This window comes from Eretmochelys imbricata, chromosome 16, assembly GCF_965152235.1.
Source record: "Eretmochelys imbricata isolate rEreImb1 chromosome 16, rEreImb1.hap1, whole genome shotgun sequence".
Classification (NCBI taxonomy): domain Eukaryota; kingdom Metazoa; phylum Chordata; order Testudines; family Cheloniidae; genus Eretmochelys; species Eretmochelys imbricata.
Genome location: NC_135587.1, coordinates 16233568 through 16248910, shown reverse-complemented (window position 1 = coordinate 16248910; position 15343 = coordinate 16233568). Strand labels below are relative to the sequence as shown.

Sequence of the window (15343 nt, the reverse complement as noted above, 5' to 3'; positions counted from 1 at the left end):
TCCACACTGCTACTTTTAGCGCACTGGCTCGAGCCCGTCTATTTGGTCTGGGAGGCTAACTCCAACCTGCAGTGTAGATGTACCTATTCTCACACTCACACTACTTCTATCTGCAGTTCTCACAGCAGGTCGCAGAGGAAAGTCCACTTTGGGAACTTACTGTAAACATGCAGTTGGAAAGTCTTGGTTTGCTGGCCAGCCTGGTTGAAGGCCAAGCACTGGTACTTCCCTTGGTCTCTCAGCTGGCTGCCCTGGATCCTCAACACCTGTCTCTGCTCCAAGAGTTGGATCCGGGTGTCCATCGGGACAAGAGGCCTGAAGATACAGAAGATCAGAACGAGGCATAAGACCTCAGCCAGAGGGCAGAGCCGGCTGCATTTAGGGCAATGGTGCTAGTGACTCCTGGGAGGTTTTATCTTTGGTCAGTAAATGCAGTGCCAGCAAAAGGCCCTGGATAGACCGTCCTGGAGACCGAGACCCTCTGTTTGCCCACAGACACGGAGCAGCCGTTGCAAAAACTCCCCCACATCCGTCTCCACCTTACATATACCTCGCAAGTTCCGAGGGGGTGTCTGATCACGAGGTTTTGTGGACGAGATCAACTCCAGAGCACGGCAGCTCAAAGGGCAGGGCCCTTGTCCCTTGAAGCTGACCCATCACCATGTGCTGCAGTGTCACGTAGTGACGGCAGAGCTATTCCCTGGTGGCAACCTGGCCTGCAGGACGGCTCGCAGCTTGCACGGATCCCATCGTGTGTGCTCTGACAGGCCTGTGAGCAGGAGGAACCCTCCCCAGGGAGGAGAGGCGAGAGCTCTGTCCTTGGCCTCTGTGCCAAGACTGCCAAGGAGGGTCTCAGCGATGGACGTTTTGAGGAAGTGGCATTAGAAGTGGATGGAGAGGTCACCGGGTTTCCAAAAGCACTTTCTCTGCTCCTGGAGCCCAATCTCTAACTGCATGTAGTGTGGGGTCTCTAGTGCCTGCCCGAGCTTACTCCCTACCCGGGGCCCCGCTCCCACCTTGCAACCCCTGTTAAACCCAAGCTTTCTGCAGCCTCAAGCTGACCTGAGCTGGCTGCGTCCCCTGACACTTACTGTCCATCCTTCATCCACTCCACCTGGGGAGGCGGCACTCCCGTGGTCCGACACTGCAGCTCCACCTCAGAGCCCACCAGCACCGACATGTCGTGGGGCGACCCCATGCCGTACACCACGGGCGAGACTAGGGGAGGAAAGGAAGGAGGAGATCCTGGGAGAGCCAAAATGACAATGGCCAAGGATACGGGCGGTGAGGGGAAGACCTGGGGCCCGGGAGGGGTTATTTGATCGTTGCACTGTAAGGGGATTAACAGCTTTATTACAGTTTATAAGGTGCATTCAAGATGCATATCGGTTTCACCATCCTCCTCCCATCCACCTTCCAAATGCAGCCCAGAGAGAGGAAGGAGAACAACCAGGCCCTGGCGTCCTATGGGGGTGGGGGGGTGGTGGTTAGCAAAACAAAGGCAGGTGACAGTAGAAAACTGCTGCACTTCCTTATTGCAGTGCAGCCACTCCCAGGCGTCTCAGGAGGCGGAGGCTCAGCAGAGCGTCTCCCCCTTAACTCCTCATTCATTCAACACCCTCTCTCACTGAGAAAGTAGATAAGGAAGTGTTATTTACTCCTTCTCATAACACAAGAGCTAGGGGTCACCAAACGAAATTAAGAGGCAGCAGGTTTAAAACAAACAAAAGGAAGTATTTCTTCACACAATGCACAGTCAACCTGTGGAACTCCTTGCCAGAGGATGTTGTGAAGGCCAAGATTATAAAAGGGTTCAAAAAAGAACTAGATAAATTCATGGAGGACAGGTCCATCAATGGCTATTTGCCAGGATGGGCAGGGATGGTGTTCCTAGCCTCTGTTTGCCAGAAGCCAGGAATGTGCGACAGGGAAAGGATCACTTGATGATTACCTGTTCTGTTCATTCCCTCTGGAGCACCTGGCATTGGCCACTGTCAAAAGACAGGATATTGGGCTAAGATGGACCTTTGGTCTGACTCAGTTTCACCATTCTTATGAACACTACGCACCTGGCCAAACTCAGACCTGGTGTAAGAGGGTGCAACTCTCAGGAAGTCAATGGACTTGCTTACTTGCTTACTCCAAGCTCCAAATTTGGCCCCGTGGATTCAACCTGTGGCCTGGCACCCCTGTTGGCTTTGGAAGGTGGAGGATTAGCGGCTGCCAAGGAAGTTAAACCCTTCCCCAGAGGGACTGTCAGCAGGCTGGCAGGTTAGCCCTGGTGGGAGGACTGGGACACTGGGATTAGTGTCTTTCCCATCAGTCCCTGAACAGATTTCGCTGGCACGACCAGGGATACTTTTGCCTTAGACAGAAGGAGGCTAAGAACCATGACTCACCTAGAACAAGGACGTGGAAGTGTCTTTGCGCCTCACCAACCCTGTTCACAGCTTTGCACGTGTAGGACCCCGCGTCCTCCTTCCGCACCTTGTGGACCTGGATGGACTGTGCTCCACTGAGGAAACGGAGACTGCCACTCCCCGTGAGCTATGGGGAAATAGCTAGAAGTAGGACAAGGTGGGAAGCACCTTACCCACTGCCACCCAGGTCCAGCTCAGAGCACCTGACTTCTGCTGCCATTCTCCAATCATGGGCTGGGACAGCAGCACCCCTCACACCAAAGGTGTCCACTAGCTCTCTTCTGAAACTTACCAACTGCCCATCCTTATACCAGGTGACTGTAGGGGCTGGGATGCCAGAAACATCACAATCCAGAGTCAGGGGCTGGCCAGCCAGGATGGAGACATTCCTCCTGGGGCCGTCACCTCTCAGCTCAGGGGGTGCTGTGAAAGGAAAGGAACAGCCATGTCGGGCGAGGAACAAGCAGAGGAATGCAGAGCTGGCTCACCGGGCTAGTGCACACCTTTCAAATGAACACACACCAAGCAAAGCATGACATACATGGCCACTCGAACGGCTGCATTGGCAGACACCAGGCATGCAGAGACCAATTCGTCCACCAGTTCAGGGGCCCACCTGCCTCTCCAGCACAGTGGGAGAGGGCTTGCCCACACGTTCCACGTATGTCCGGGAATGGACTCTCCAGGTGACGAACGACGGGTCTGTGCCTATCAGAAAGCTGCCTGCACCCAGCTAGCAAAGAGGGCGAAGTGACCTTGGCTGGAACAGAGAGGGCATCCAAAGTGCCTGGGGAGCTGGCTAAAAGTTCCTTGCCACATTCTGGCAACTGGACAGGACATACTGATGGAGGTGAGGGGCTGGGGTTGAGGAGAGACTCTTTGCTGACCCACATCCTAGCCCCCTGATCCGAGCATGCCCAGAAAGCAGGTCGTGGGGGAGCTCAGGGGCTGAGCAGCCTCCGGGGTCCAATGTGGTGAGAATCTGTAGGAGTCAGTGAGACATTCCCAGTTAGGAGACTGGTTTGTTTCTGTATCTCCTGGCTCTGGAGCCTTGCCTGCATCCTCCCTTCTCACCTGTAGGAGGAGCTCTCTATGAGCCCCTTTTAGCTCCAGCACTGGGGGCTCACGGTGATGAGGCTTTAAAGTAAAGCCTGAAGCTTCCCAATTCATTTGTCCCTGACACCCCTCTGCTTGTCCTCCCGTCCCCGCACATGGCACAGGGGTGGGAGGCAAGCGGCCTTCTCTAGGGAACTGACCCCAATGTTCCCCAGGATGCCAGGAGATCAGAAATATTAGGACTTTGCCCCAACATCCCTCCCCCCATACGGCTCCACCAGCTCAGCTCTGGACAGCCCACCGGAGTCCACACTCTGCTCCCAGGCCCAGACTCAGCCTTCAGTTCCCACGGGGGGGATTGCCCGTGCTGGCAACAGAGAGTGCACACCAGGACTGGGTATGGAGCCCAATCTGCTGCACCCGAGCACCCTCCCAGCACTGGGATCTGCTCCACCCACGCGGCCCCCTCTTACCGTAAACCACGAGCTTGGTTCTCCTCTGCACAGAGCCCGCCTCGTTGGTCGCCAGGCACGTGTAGTCTCCGCTGTCACTGGGCAGCACAGAGCCGATCACCAAAGAGCCCTCGTCCAGCACCGAGGAGCCCGGCAAGCTGCCCAGGAGCTCGGCAGAGTTCTTTAGCCAGAGGACGGCTGGCTTCGGCACGCCTATGTGATAGCCAAGGAGGGGAGGGTGGATCAGCCAGACAGCTGCAGCTCTCTCTAGGCAAGAGCGACTCGCGCAGACGCCCCGTTTCACCCCCACTCCTTGATGCCCCTGCCGCAGCCCCATACCCCAACTTTTGGGGAAGTAGAAGCTGCAGGGTGGGTACCACCTGTTAGAGGAATAGGTGCTGCCTGCAAAATTTGGATTTCAATACACACCCCTAAAACGTAGGGTGGTGCTCAGAGCAAGGGGTCTAGTCTGAGTCCTATCTTGGGCGGTAGCTAGCTCCTGGATGGGGCTACCCTGCCTGCCATACCCTGCTCAAGGTCAGTTCCCGAGTGCCTGTCTGGTGCCCCCTTTCAGCGCTGCCTTTGGTGGCCGGCCCACCCCACACGTGAAATGCTTCGCACACCAAGAAGTTGCTCCCAGAGCACTGTCGGAACAGTGGTCTCAAATCAGCATCGGTGCGCAGCACGCTGACAGCCACAAGGAGGCGCTCCAGGTACAGTTTTACATCCCAGCTCCATTCCTCCCCTGCAGTGCCAGGCTCAGCTAAGGGAAAATTAACAGCACCAATCTCCCCGGGGGAAAAATCAGCCAGGAGCTGCATCCCCTCACGCCCACCCCACCCAGAGGGCATTGACTGACATGCCACCCCCAGGGCGGTCCTTGGCCATGCGGTGATGACTGCACCCTGGGCTGACTGAGGCCAAAGGCACCGTTATCACCCAGTTACAAGGGACACCCCCACCCCGCCTCGACTTACAGGGGATGTTGCACATTCGCACTGCACTGACCACATCTTCCTAGCAAGAGCGAATCGTGGCACCTCCCCCGCACGCAGCACGGTACCGTCCCCCCCCCATGCAGAGCTACCCAGCAGGCACCAAGCCTGGCTCCTTTCCAGCTGCTCCGACAGGCAAACGGGCTGTTCTGGGCAAGGAAGTGCCCAGATTCCTATCGAAGCCACTGGAGACGAGGGAAAGGAGCCTGTACCATGTGGCCTGCCAGCACTCCACCGACCACCACCAAACGTGCCCCGGACACCAGGCACATTGTGCTGTTGTGCCGTAATGTCTGCTCCTTCCTGCTACTATAAATCCTGTCTGCTGTGACTGGCGACTTCTCTGCCCTCTCCAGCTAAGGCTGCCCCAGTGGGTGAGTTAGGGGCAGCGCCATGCCTGGCGCGAGAGTCTGGATTCCCAGCTCACTCCTGAGCCAGCAGAAGGAGAGACGGAAGGCAAGGAGCAAGGATGCAAGGAGTAAAAGAAAGAAAAGCCAGGGCAATTTCTGCCTATCTTCCTATCCCAGGACTGGGGATGTTCCCTGAGGCTGCTCCACCCGGGACAAACACCAACCAGTCTGCATCCAAGACCCTGTGCATTCCGGGAGATCAGGGCACTGCCCCCTCCGCTCCCAATCCAGACGTCAGGAAGCTGTAGCTACTGCAGGAGTTTTCATCTGAGATCTCAGGCCCAATGAGACCCCGAATGGCTGCAGGTTATTTATGCTTTCCAGGGAGCAGGTGGAGAAAACCAACTCAGGGCAGATCTGGAAAGAGCTAGCTGGGGAGAAGGCAGGGCGGGATGGGGATGCAGTAAGAATAACCCCGCTTCTTGCGTTTCCCTGGGTACTCCAGGCTGTGGAACTGACCCGCGGCTGCTCCATCTTTGAGCTCAAGGACTAGAGGTGAGGACCAGGCCAGCTGTGCCACGAAGAACCCGCACGAACTTCAACGCCAGCCATTCAGGTGCCTCGCCATCCCCTCGCGTGCTCTCAGACTGAGTCAGGCCCTGCACTTAGACCTCTCTAAGTGTGGAGAGTGGCATCTTCCACGTCGAGCAGAAACTGCGCCAGCACCAGGGAGGGCCCTGAGCAGCCAGGAGCTGATTCACTGACTCCTTGGAACATCTGAGGTCAGAGGCCGCATGGGCTGGCAGGTAAAGGGCACAGGAGTGGCACTCAGGAGACCTGGCCTCTATTCCCAGCTCTGCCACTGACCTGCTGGTTGAACCTGGGCAACTCGTTTCCATCTGTAAATGGGTATTGCAATATCTACACACCTTGGAGCTCTAGGGATGGAAGAGTCAGCTGTCCATCCACAGGGCCCAGAAGGCCAGCCCTGGTAGGATGGTTTCCAGGATGGTGGGGATTGCTGAGAACATGGCTGCACCCCAAATATGGACCTGGTAACGCCCAGTTCAGAATGGAAGTCCCTCCCAGCCCCTATTAACATCACACACACACCAGGCAGGGAACTGAGACACAGGGAAAGGGCTGTGGGTAGAGAATTACACTGTGGGTAAATATTATATTTTACACATAAGGAAACTGAGGCACAGATGGGGGGGGTGACTTGCCCAAAGCTTCCCAGGAACTCAGTAGCAGAATCAGGATTAGAACCCAGGTCTCTTGACTCTTAGCCCAGCACTCTAACCACCAGTCCATGATGCCTGTCTGACATGAGAATCCCCAGCTCCAGGAGTCGGTCTCTTACCTTTGGCGGGGCAGGGCAGGGTGACGTTCTCATGGAGCACTCGTTCTAGCAGGACATCTGCACTGTCATCCAGGTAGGGCGGCTCTGGAGGGGACAGAAGTTGCACCAATGGTTCATTTGGTCCCGTTTGTGACTCTCCGGCCTAATCCCCTAGGGGAGAGTTTGGCCCCCAGTGTCTTGCCCCTGTGGAGACCCGTCTCGGGGAAAGAGGAGCCGAGGTATGAACTAATGGACGATGATACGAGCTAGAGCGGGAGCCAGGATCAAGGCAGAATCCATGCGGCACCAGGTTCTGGAGGGGGCTCCAAGGACGCCCCCACCCTGCTGGGCTGAGACAGACACTCTGCTCACTCTGTCACAGAAGAGGGTTCAGCACAAAGACCTGCTCGTGGCCTGTGGCAGCATCAGACCTTCCACCCACATGGCAAGGGAGAGGAAGGGAACCTTGGGATTTGGAAGGATCTAGGCCCCATTGAACCCGAATCTGTGTCTGGAGGAGACCCCTCACTCTCCTCCCAGGCCAGGCCCTTTAACCCCAAGCTGCAGATTGCTCCTGAGTAACTTCCTGGCCCGTGCGTGCTGCCAGTCCTGCTCTGATCCAGAGAACACGAGTCTGTTACAGCCCCAGCTCCAGAGTCAGGCTCTACAGCTCAAGCCCTAGCGCCTCCTTCCCTTAACTGTGGAGGTCCCCCAACCACGCCTTACCGGCAGCCAGAACGGCAGCTGTCACCTACAGCACCTTACCACAGGGAGCGCAGTAAAAGAGAAAGAGCCGCGTCCCGCACGAGGGATTCAGCACTCACCCAGCACCTCCACCACAAACTCAATGGTGTCTTCTCCAGCGCTGCTGGCTGCAAGGCACCGGTACAGCCCCGAATCGGAGACCCGCATGTCCAGGATGTTGATCGTCCCATCGGGCCCCTCCAGGAAATCCTGGTCGCCCACCCTCAGTGGGCTGCCGTCCTTGGACCATCTGAGCTTGGGGACTGGATCTCCATGAGCCACGCACGGCAGGTCCAGCGTGTGACCCACTAGCACCTTCAGAAGCTTGGGGCCTGGCTGAACTCGAGGAGGCACTGAAATAAAGCGAATGTACAGGAAGGACAGCACCAAACTGGGAGGCAGCGTAAATGGCTCTTGGAATTTCCTCTGAGCCAAGGATCCTCAGACTCGGGGGTGGGGGTTAGTGTCATTAACCCCATTGCACAGAGGGTGAAACTGAGGCAGGGTGAAGTGACATGCCCAAGGCCTCTTGGGGATTCAGTGGCAGAGCCGGGGATAGCACCCAGGAGTCCTGAGCCCTTGTTCTCTGCTCTGAACATCGCTAAACTGTTCTGTCATGGGAGGAGGAGTCACAGCCCAGTGCCCGCTTCGTGGCAGCCCTAGCTATGTATTTTTTCATTCCATATGGGGCTGCTTGATAGTGCTTCAGAGTTGAGATTCTTGGCAAAATTAGCTCCCTTTCGAGCAAAGCTTTTGCCATGAAGACAGAGCCATTCCAGGCTGGGGACATGTACTGGAGTGGGGAGAGAGAATGTGGGTTTGCTCTCTCACAATGACAAAGGCATCTACTGTGCTGAAACAGAGAGGGCAGGGCTTCCCTGCCTTAATCTAATGGCCCCCGAGGACGTTACTCGATGAAAAGTGGGGCCCTGGCCACGTGAGCAGTTCCGGCTGTCTTTACAGGCAGTGGACGAAATCAGCACATGGACTCAGATGGCCTCATCACTTTGTGAGAGACACCAGCCAAAGAAACAGTGATTGCAGGTGAAAAGTATGGTTTACCGGTGAGAGGGAGAACCAGCCGACCGGGGTTCTAGTCTCGCTGTGGGACTTTGGGCAAGAGCAGTTAACCGGTGCATGCCTCGTTTCCCCCTTTGTAAAATGTGGGATTTCCAGGGACCCACTTCACAATGGGATTGCAAGGCTCCATCCGTTAATGTCCACTAAAACCCACGCAGAGCGGTGAATCCTCCTGCACTAGATCCCCACAGCCCAGCGGCCACAGACCGTGTATATCATTGTATGTGCCCATTGGAACCACCTCTCCTTTACAAACACAGCCACTCCATCATCTCGGCCCACTCCACACCACTGCAGCAGTGCGGATCACACGTCCCCAGTCAAGACGTTTGGCTGAGCATGCAGCGTGTTTACGCACATTCATAATCCATTCACCCTTGAGCTATTTTTAAAGCAGACTGTAACACAGGGCACCAAGCCGGCATTAAACCCAGCTCTCACCAGCCTTATCAGCCCCGCGCTGAAACGGATGAACAGTCCGTAGAAACCCAACTCAGAGCTTTGCCTCCTCTACTTGAAGCATCTTGGACTGCTCTCCTGCGCAAGCGGACAAGGGGACCCTCAATCAAACTACAGGAGGGCTTCACACCAACATAGGGCATGTGGTGCCAACTCCCACCCTGTCTGGCAGAGCAGGAGAGCTATCCATCGGCCCCATGTAGGTGAGGCAGGTTCAAACCATGGGCACCGTTGGGGGGAGCCCAGTTTACGGACTCTGATCGGGCCCAGGGAAGAGAAAGAAATCTGATGACCACGTTGAAATGAACATGTAAAGCCAGCCAGGACAGTGCTGGAACAGCAGATGTTGGCTCCTTAATGACTTCAGCGTCTCCTGCATTTCTAACTCGGTAGCACAGTCATCCCTTTAGGTTAAATGCCTGCAATGCTTCCGGGCCAGCAGCAGGATAATTATGTTAGCAGCTGTCTGTATACAGGATCCTGTCCGAGCCTCACATAGCCCCGCTGGGTATGAAGTTCAATACCATGCTGGTCTGGCCGGGAGTCTACATCCCGTCTGCTGGCTTGAGGATGTACGGACACATGGTAGCGATTTGGGCAGTGATCCAATGCTAAGCACAATGTAAGGAAAGGCTGCTGCTGGTCTCAACGGGTGTTGGCTCGGGCCCAGGGTGGGTTGCCCTCTTAAGACACTAGGGTCCGTTTACACTGGGAAATTAGTTGGTCACGTCCTGGAATCTCTCTGAACATGCGACCTTATGACCAATGTCAAGTGACACAGCTGGGGCCGGCAGTGTGGCTGGGACATGCCCTGTCCTGCTACCAGGCACCCCACATCCGGACACAGGCTCCTGAATGGCTTTCAACAAGCCACGCCCAGCCCGCTCTAGCTGGTCCTGAAGTGTTGCCACCCAAACCTTATCCGAGGAAACTGTCTCCAGAGCAGTCGATTTCCCAGCTCAGCCAGAGACCAACGCCCCTTTTTCACTCCTTGTTCCAACCAAGAGTCCTAGGGACCAGGATGTTATTCTGGAGCAGAGGGGACCTGGACGCTCAGGCCCCTGTAGTCAGTGTGAGCAATGCTGTGGCCTGGGGGTGGTCACAAAATACCCAGCTGGGAAAGACCCAACAGCAAACACATCAGGACTCATGCAGAGGATCCAGCCTGGGGCATAACAAGGGGCAACGGGGCAGCCTGGTAACTGGGTGCCAGTGATGCTTCCTGGGATGTGAACTAGATAGCAAGAGAAGCCACCCTAGGAGGCTCCCCCAGACCCCAAATCACTGGCCCAGCATAAACTGAGTCCCCTCCTTTCATCCCAGAATGTTGCCGCCTATTCCCCTTAATGCCCAAATGCTACGGTGATGGGCACCACACCAACTCCCTTGTAAGCTGAGAGATGAAATCGACAGACCCAAGCACTGCCCGTAGTAGAGCACCATCACCCTGCAACGGGCTCCTGCTCCTTGCCGGGCATATCCAGTCCCTAGAGCACAGCAGGCAAAGGGTACGTAGGACGGAACCCCACTGTTCCCATGCAACCCCCCACCCCTCCACCCCACACTTAACAACCTCAGGGTTCCACTGGCAGGACTGTCCCGCCTCCTCCCCCCATTACAAGGCCTATCTGCCCCAGGGACACGCCAGACAGAGCTCTGCTGGAACAGGCACCTTGGACTTCCAGGCGGTAGCTCAGCGAGGAGTTCCCGGCTGGGTTCACTGCCGTGCAGGTATAAAGGCCGTTGTCAGTCACTCTGGGCTCAGCCAATCGGAGGGAGCCTGATGGGAGGATGCTGTACCTAGATCAGAAGAGAACAGATCAACTAGGGTGATACCCTAAAGGAAAACCCACAAGAGCTGAGCGAACAGCACATGGCCCCGTCTCTGCCTGGGTCTCCCTAAAGCTCTCTTAGCAGCCAGATGCTGTACATCAGCGGGAGATGCCCGTATAATGACAGGGAATAGCATGCATCAGTTGTCAGGGAGAAGCAGAGAAGCCCTCTGTGTACAGTCAGCATCTAAGAAGGATTCCTGTTGCTTGGAAGGGAAACAAGGAAAGGACACTATACCCTGCGCCCTGTCAGCGTGATTAGCACTGGACAGACAGGCCCTGCCCTGAGGAACTTGCAGTCTCTGATGGTGTGAGGAGGGGAGGTCCCTCCCTGCTCCGGAAGACAGCCCGCCTCCAGAGGCCATCTGTATCGCCCCCGGCCTGGGGCCAACACCAATTCCCCACCCTCAGCCTCAGCTTGCCCTCCAAACATGGCTCTTCCTACGGCATCCTTGGAGGATCTTCCTCTGCCTCACCCTAGCTCCTTCTGCCCCAGAGTCACTCTCTAACCCAGTGATCTCCTGATCAGAGCCTGCCACCATGACTCAGCTATAGTTACCCTGAATCCTTACGCAGGGAACACAAGAGAATCCTTGAACCTGCCACAGCCGGACAGACACCACAGTCCAGACACACAATGCACCAAATGATCAAAGACTGGGGAATGTTCTCCGTGGTGGTGGGAGGCCCATGGAGCTCTCATCCTTGGTGAGCTGCTTCCGCGCATGGCTCAACATGCTAAATCCCTTTGCTCAGCTCCTCCAGACGAAGGAGGAGTGCTCACACTGAGGTAGAAGAATGAGACAGCGTCACACAGAGCTGCCAGTGGCTGGGAGGTCGTTCTTGAGGGTGGCTGAGCTGCCCTGGAGATCGGCTACTGCAGCTGGAGCTGACCGCGTGCTCCCCTCCAGCTGCAACCCTGCCTTTGTCGGGGACCCTGCAGACGTGACATCACCACAGCCCACGTCCGCAGACTCCCTGCTGTGTGCTCCCATCGATCAACCCAGCGAGCGATGAGAGGCGGCTGTCCCCAGGCAGCAAGCAGAGCCAAGGGGAAAGGGTCATGGGGGAGGGGGAGGACTGGAAGCAGTCAAAGGAACTTAGACAGGCAAGAATGGGGAGGGGGAAAGCTCCACTGGGAGATGTTAAATCCAGGTTCCTTCCACGCAGCAATGGTGGCTGTTTAGGTGGGGGATAAAGATCAAGGGGAATTTTAACAAGCTGTAAGGCAGGGAGTCACGTTCCCTGTTATTAACCTCAGGACCACGGGCCAATGACCGGACGTTTAAGGAGCCCTCATCTGGTAAGGAGGCGAAGACAGTTTTAACAGAGGTTCCTGCTCGTGAGGGCTAAACGTGATTTGCTTGGTCAGTATGAACCTAGGAAAGAGACTGGAACTTGCTGTCCAGCATGAGTCACTCTTCAGACCGGCTCTTCCCCACACTGGTGGTAAAAAAAAACAAACCTTGGCTCGCTGCTGTGACCCGAGTCAGCTTCACGGACTTCACTGAAGGATGAATTTGGCCCTCCAACGTTAACCCGCGTTAACAGAAATTGCCTCTAAACCCACATCCTGCCACAGATAAAAGCTATTACTGGGCCCCGAACTGCTGCTCTCCCTACACATCTGCTGCACTTAATTCCTAGTTTTGCAAAGCACTCTGCATATGAGAAAAATGATGTAAAGCCCAATCGCTGCATGGTGTTGCTGTGCGCTGTTAAACAGCTGCTGCTTTCCACCCCAGAGGTGACTGCATTTCAGTGTCAGTGGACACAGTGTGTAAGGTCTTGCACCAAATTCATCCCGGACATTGCTCCATTGAAGTAAATGAAATACAGTAGGGATGAATTTAGTCCATTCATATTAACTTAAAGGAAAAAACCAATGGAAGGTGGAAAACAATAAACCATTAGTGTTTGCTATGGAGCAGCGAAAAGAAAAGCAATTTACCTCCTACTTCCAGTATGTAATCACAGTCAGGCCAAGTTCTGTAAGTCATCACCAATATAACTCCAAGGAATTCCTTCCTGGGAAGATCACTTCCCAAGACTCAAGATACTACCCAGTGTTTTGAGCCGGGGAGAGTGGGAGAGGGAGATGGGAGGTCCGCCCACCCCCTCATGCAGGACTCAGAATGAAATGTGTGTAGTGGTGGCAGTGCTCCAGATACCTGACCACCAGGGAAATATTTCAGTGTGAGGGGTATGTGACTATTCCAGCCCCCGAAGAACCACTCAAGCTGGCAGCTCCCAAGACCACAAGCTGGCGAGAGGAGAGTTTGGTAGGAAGTTTCCTCACTGAAGTCCCCACCACTGGATTTGTTTTCCTCATATGCAGATTCTCTCCCGCTGACACTAACCCGGACTTCGGCACCCCCTCCCACGCACACAGCCATCGCTCCTACCCCTGGAGGGAGGCACTGGCCTACGCAAAGATTCCCCAACACCAACGCCATGATAAATGTCCGCTGATAAATGGAATCAGCTGCGTGTCTGTAGCAAGGGGCCCAAGTTATGACGTTCGGAGTCAGGACTGTGGTTTGGCCCGCGAAAAGGGGATCGGGATCCAGGTCGGACAGTGGAGGAGTTGGGGGAGTGTAGGGGAGGGTTTGGAATGCAAAGGTTTGGTCCAGGACCCACCGCTCGTTTACGTAAGGATACCATAAGGGACTGAACTGCTATACCACTCATCGGAGACAGCCACTGGATGGAGTCAGGAGAGGAAGGATGATCCAGTGGTTAGGGCACTAGGGTTCAAATCCCTGTTCTGCCAGATTCCCTGGGTGCCTCAGGCAAGGCACTTCCCCTCTCTGGGCCTCAGTTTCCCATCTACCCAGTGGGAATAATAGAACAGGAGTGCCAAGAGGATAAATACACTGAAGATCGTGAGGGATTCAGAGGGGTTTCTACAAGCACCTCAGATAAATCGAGGAGACTGTGGGTGGCCAGTTACTCTGCAGCCTTCTCTCCTCTATGCACATCACTCTGTGACTTCTCCTTTTATCCCCAGGCTGTTGCTGGGGCCTCCCAATCCCCCGGGATTCCCTGCAGCTAGTCAGCCTCAATCAGACTTTTTTCCCTTAAATGAAAGGCCCTACTTCACACCGGAGCCGGGATTATACTTCACTGATTTCTATGGAGCTGAGCCCATTTAGACCAGACCTGAACTGGGCCCCAAGCTGTTGCTGGGAGGGAAAAAGAAAAGTTGTCTATTTTTCACTTTAAGGCCCAGATATTTCCATCCTGTCATTTTAGTGCCTCAGCTCACCTTGTACTCGCAGAAATAGACCCCAGGCAATCTCCAGCGCAGCAGACGCCAGGGATCATGCATGGATGGCCCAACAGCATCAGTTATTCACGGTTTAAAGCAAGGACCATGCCCAGGTCAGGACTCTCTTGTACGTTCCATGCAAGATCCTGGTACCAGGACTGCGCAACCCTTGCACTTTTGCAAGCACGGGGAGCCCCCTCCTCTGAAGCATTCGCTTGGTTTGCTTTCAGAGGCTCGCAAGGCTTAGGGCCAGATCCATGCACAAGGAAAGGCTCCTCATGTGAGCAGGGGATGCATTAGTTTGTAGTCTCCTGAGCACCCTCATGGGGGTCAATGGGAGTTCCAGATTGGTGCTCAGCTCCCGCGATCGAGCCCTAAGATTGAAGTACTTTGCAGGCAACCCAGTGCCTTTGGTGTCGGTGTCTTTAGTCTTCAGAGAACGCCTCTTCCTCTGCGTTTTGTACAGAGCCAACCACTGAAAGAACAGAGCTACAGCACCGAGGAGCTGGAGTGACACATGGCGTGTGTGAAGGAGGCTTTTCACTGCCATTTGGCCGGGGATGATTGTATATCAATTAAATCCCAGCTAAGAGCCATAAAACACATTTAGCAGGGATTAGCTGTGCAGTAGATCTGTCTCGAGTACCCCTCAATAAAATACACTTCAACAGGCACTTGGCACCGATCCCGCTTTAGCCAAGATAGAGTTAAGCACATTCAGATCACATCACTCAACCTTTCCAGGTCCTGCCTTATTCCAGAAACATTCTTGGCTTTCTTTGCTTTGCTAACCTCACTCCCTTGCTCCACTACCTTAAGCAGTAACTGTGACGGCACCAGCCAAGAATGCACAAAAACCCAGCTGTGCTGACGGACGGGGATGGGAGAACAGGACATGAAAAGCAGCCCCCTCCCCCACCACAACCAATGTGTGCACTGCAGCTTAATGCGGGTTGAAAGCAGATGTTCCATCCAGACAGATGTGCGGATAAAGGGCTGGTAGGGACGAATCCAAGAACTCGCTCTGCTTCCTTTCAAGGGCTGTGCCAACTGCTGATATCATCCCAAGGCGTTTGAGTCTGTGGGGTCACAGATTTCTCCAGCCAGGCATAGTCTAATCGCCGCTCATAGCAACCAGCAAGGAAAGTGTTCCTGCTGCAACAACACTGAGCTGGTGAGACATGCCAGCTCTGGGTCCCTGCTCCATCGGCTGGGGCCAGCCACTGCACCCAGTCACAAAGCACTACCATGAATGTTAACAGGGCTCATGGCTTTGGCTGGGTAGTTATGGGACTTAAACCACATTACGTGCAATGCTTTCACCATCACCCATGGATGTCAA

At 55.0% G+C, this 15343-nt stretch overlaps 1 protein-coding gene across 1 annotated transcript in view; it reads right to left on the bottom strand.

The window, feature by feature from the left end:
• HMCN2 (hemicentin 2) overlaps positions 1-15343 on the bottom strand; it is a 119963-nt gene that overhangs the window by 58181 nt on the left and 46439 nt on the right. Inside the window, exons 23-30 of the mRNA XM_077836252.1 lie at positions 10571-10698; positions 7440-7712; positions 6637-6720; positions 3950-4141; positions 2713-2843; positions 2400-2547; positions 1092-1218; positions 161-315 (exon numbers count right to left, since the gene is read on the bottom strand). Of these exons, the coding sequence (XP_077692378.1) occupies positions 161-315; positions 1092-1218; positions 2400-2547; positions 2713-2843; positions 3950-4141; positions 6637-6720; positions 7440-7712; positions 10571-10698 (1238 nt within the window). The remainder of the gene's footprint in view (positions 1-160; positions 316-1091; positions 1219-2399; positions 2548-2712; positions 2844-3949; positions 4142-6636; positions 6721-7439; positions 7713-10570; positions 10699-15343) is intronic.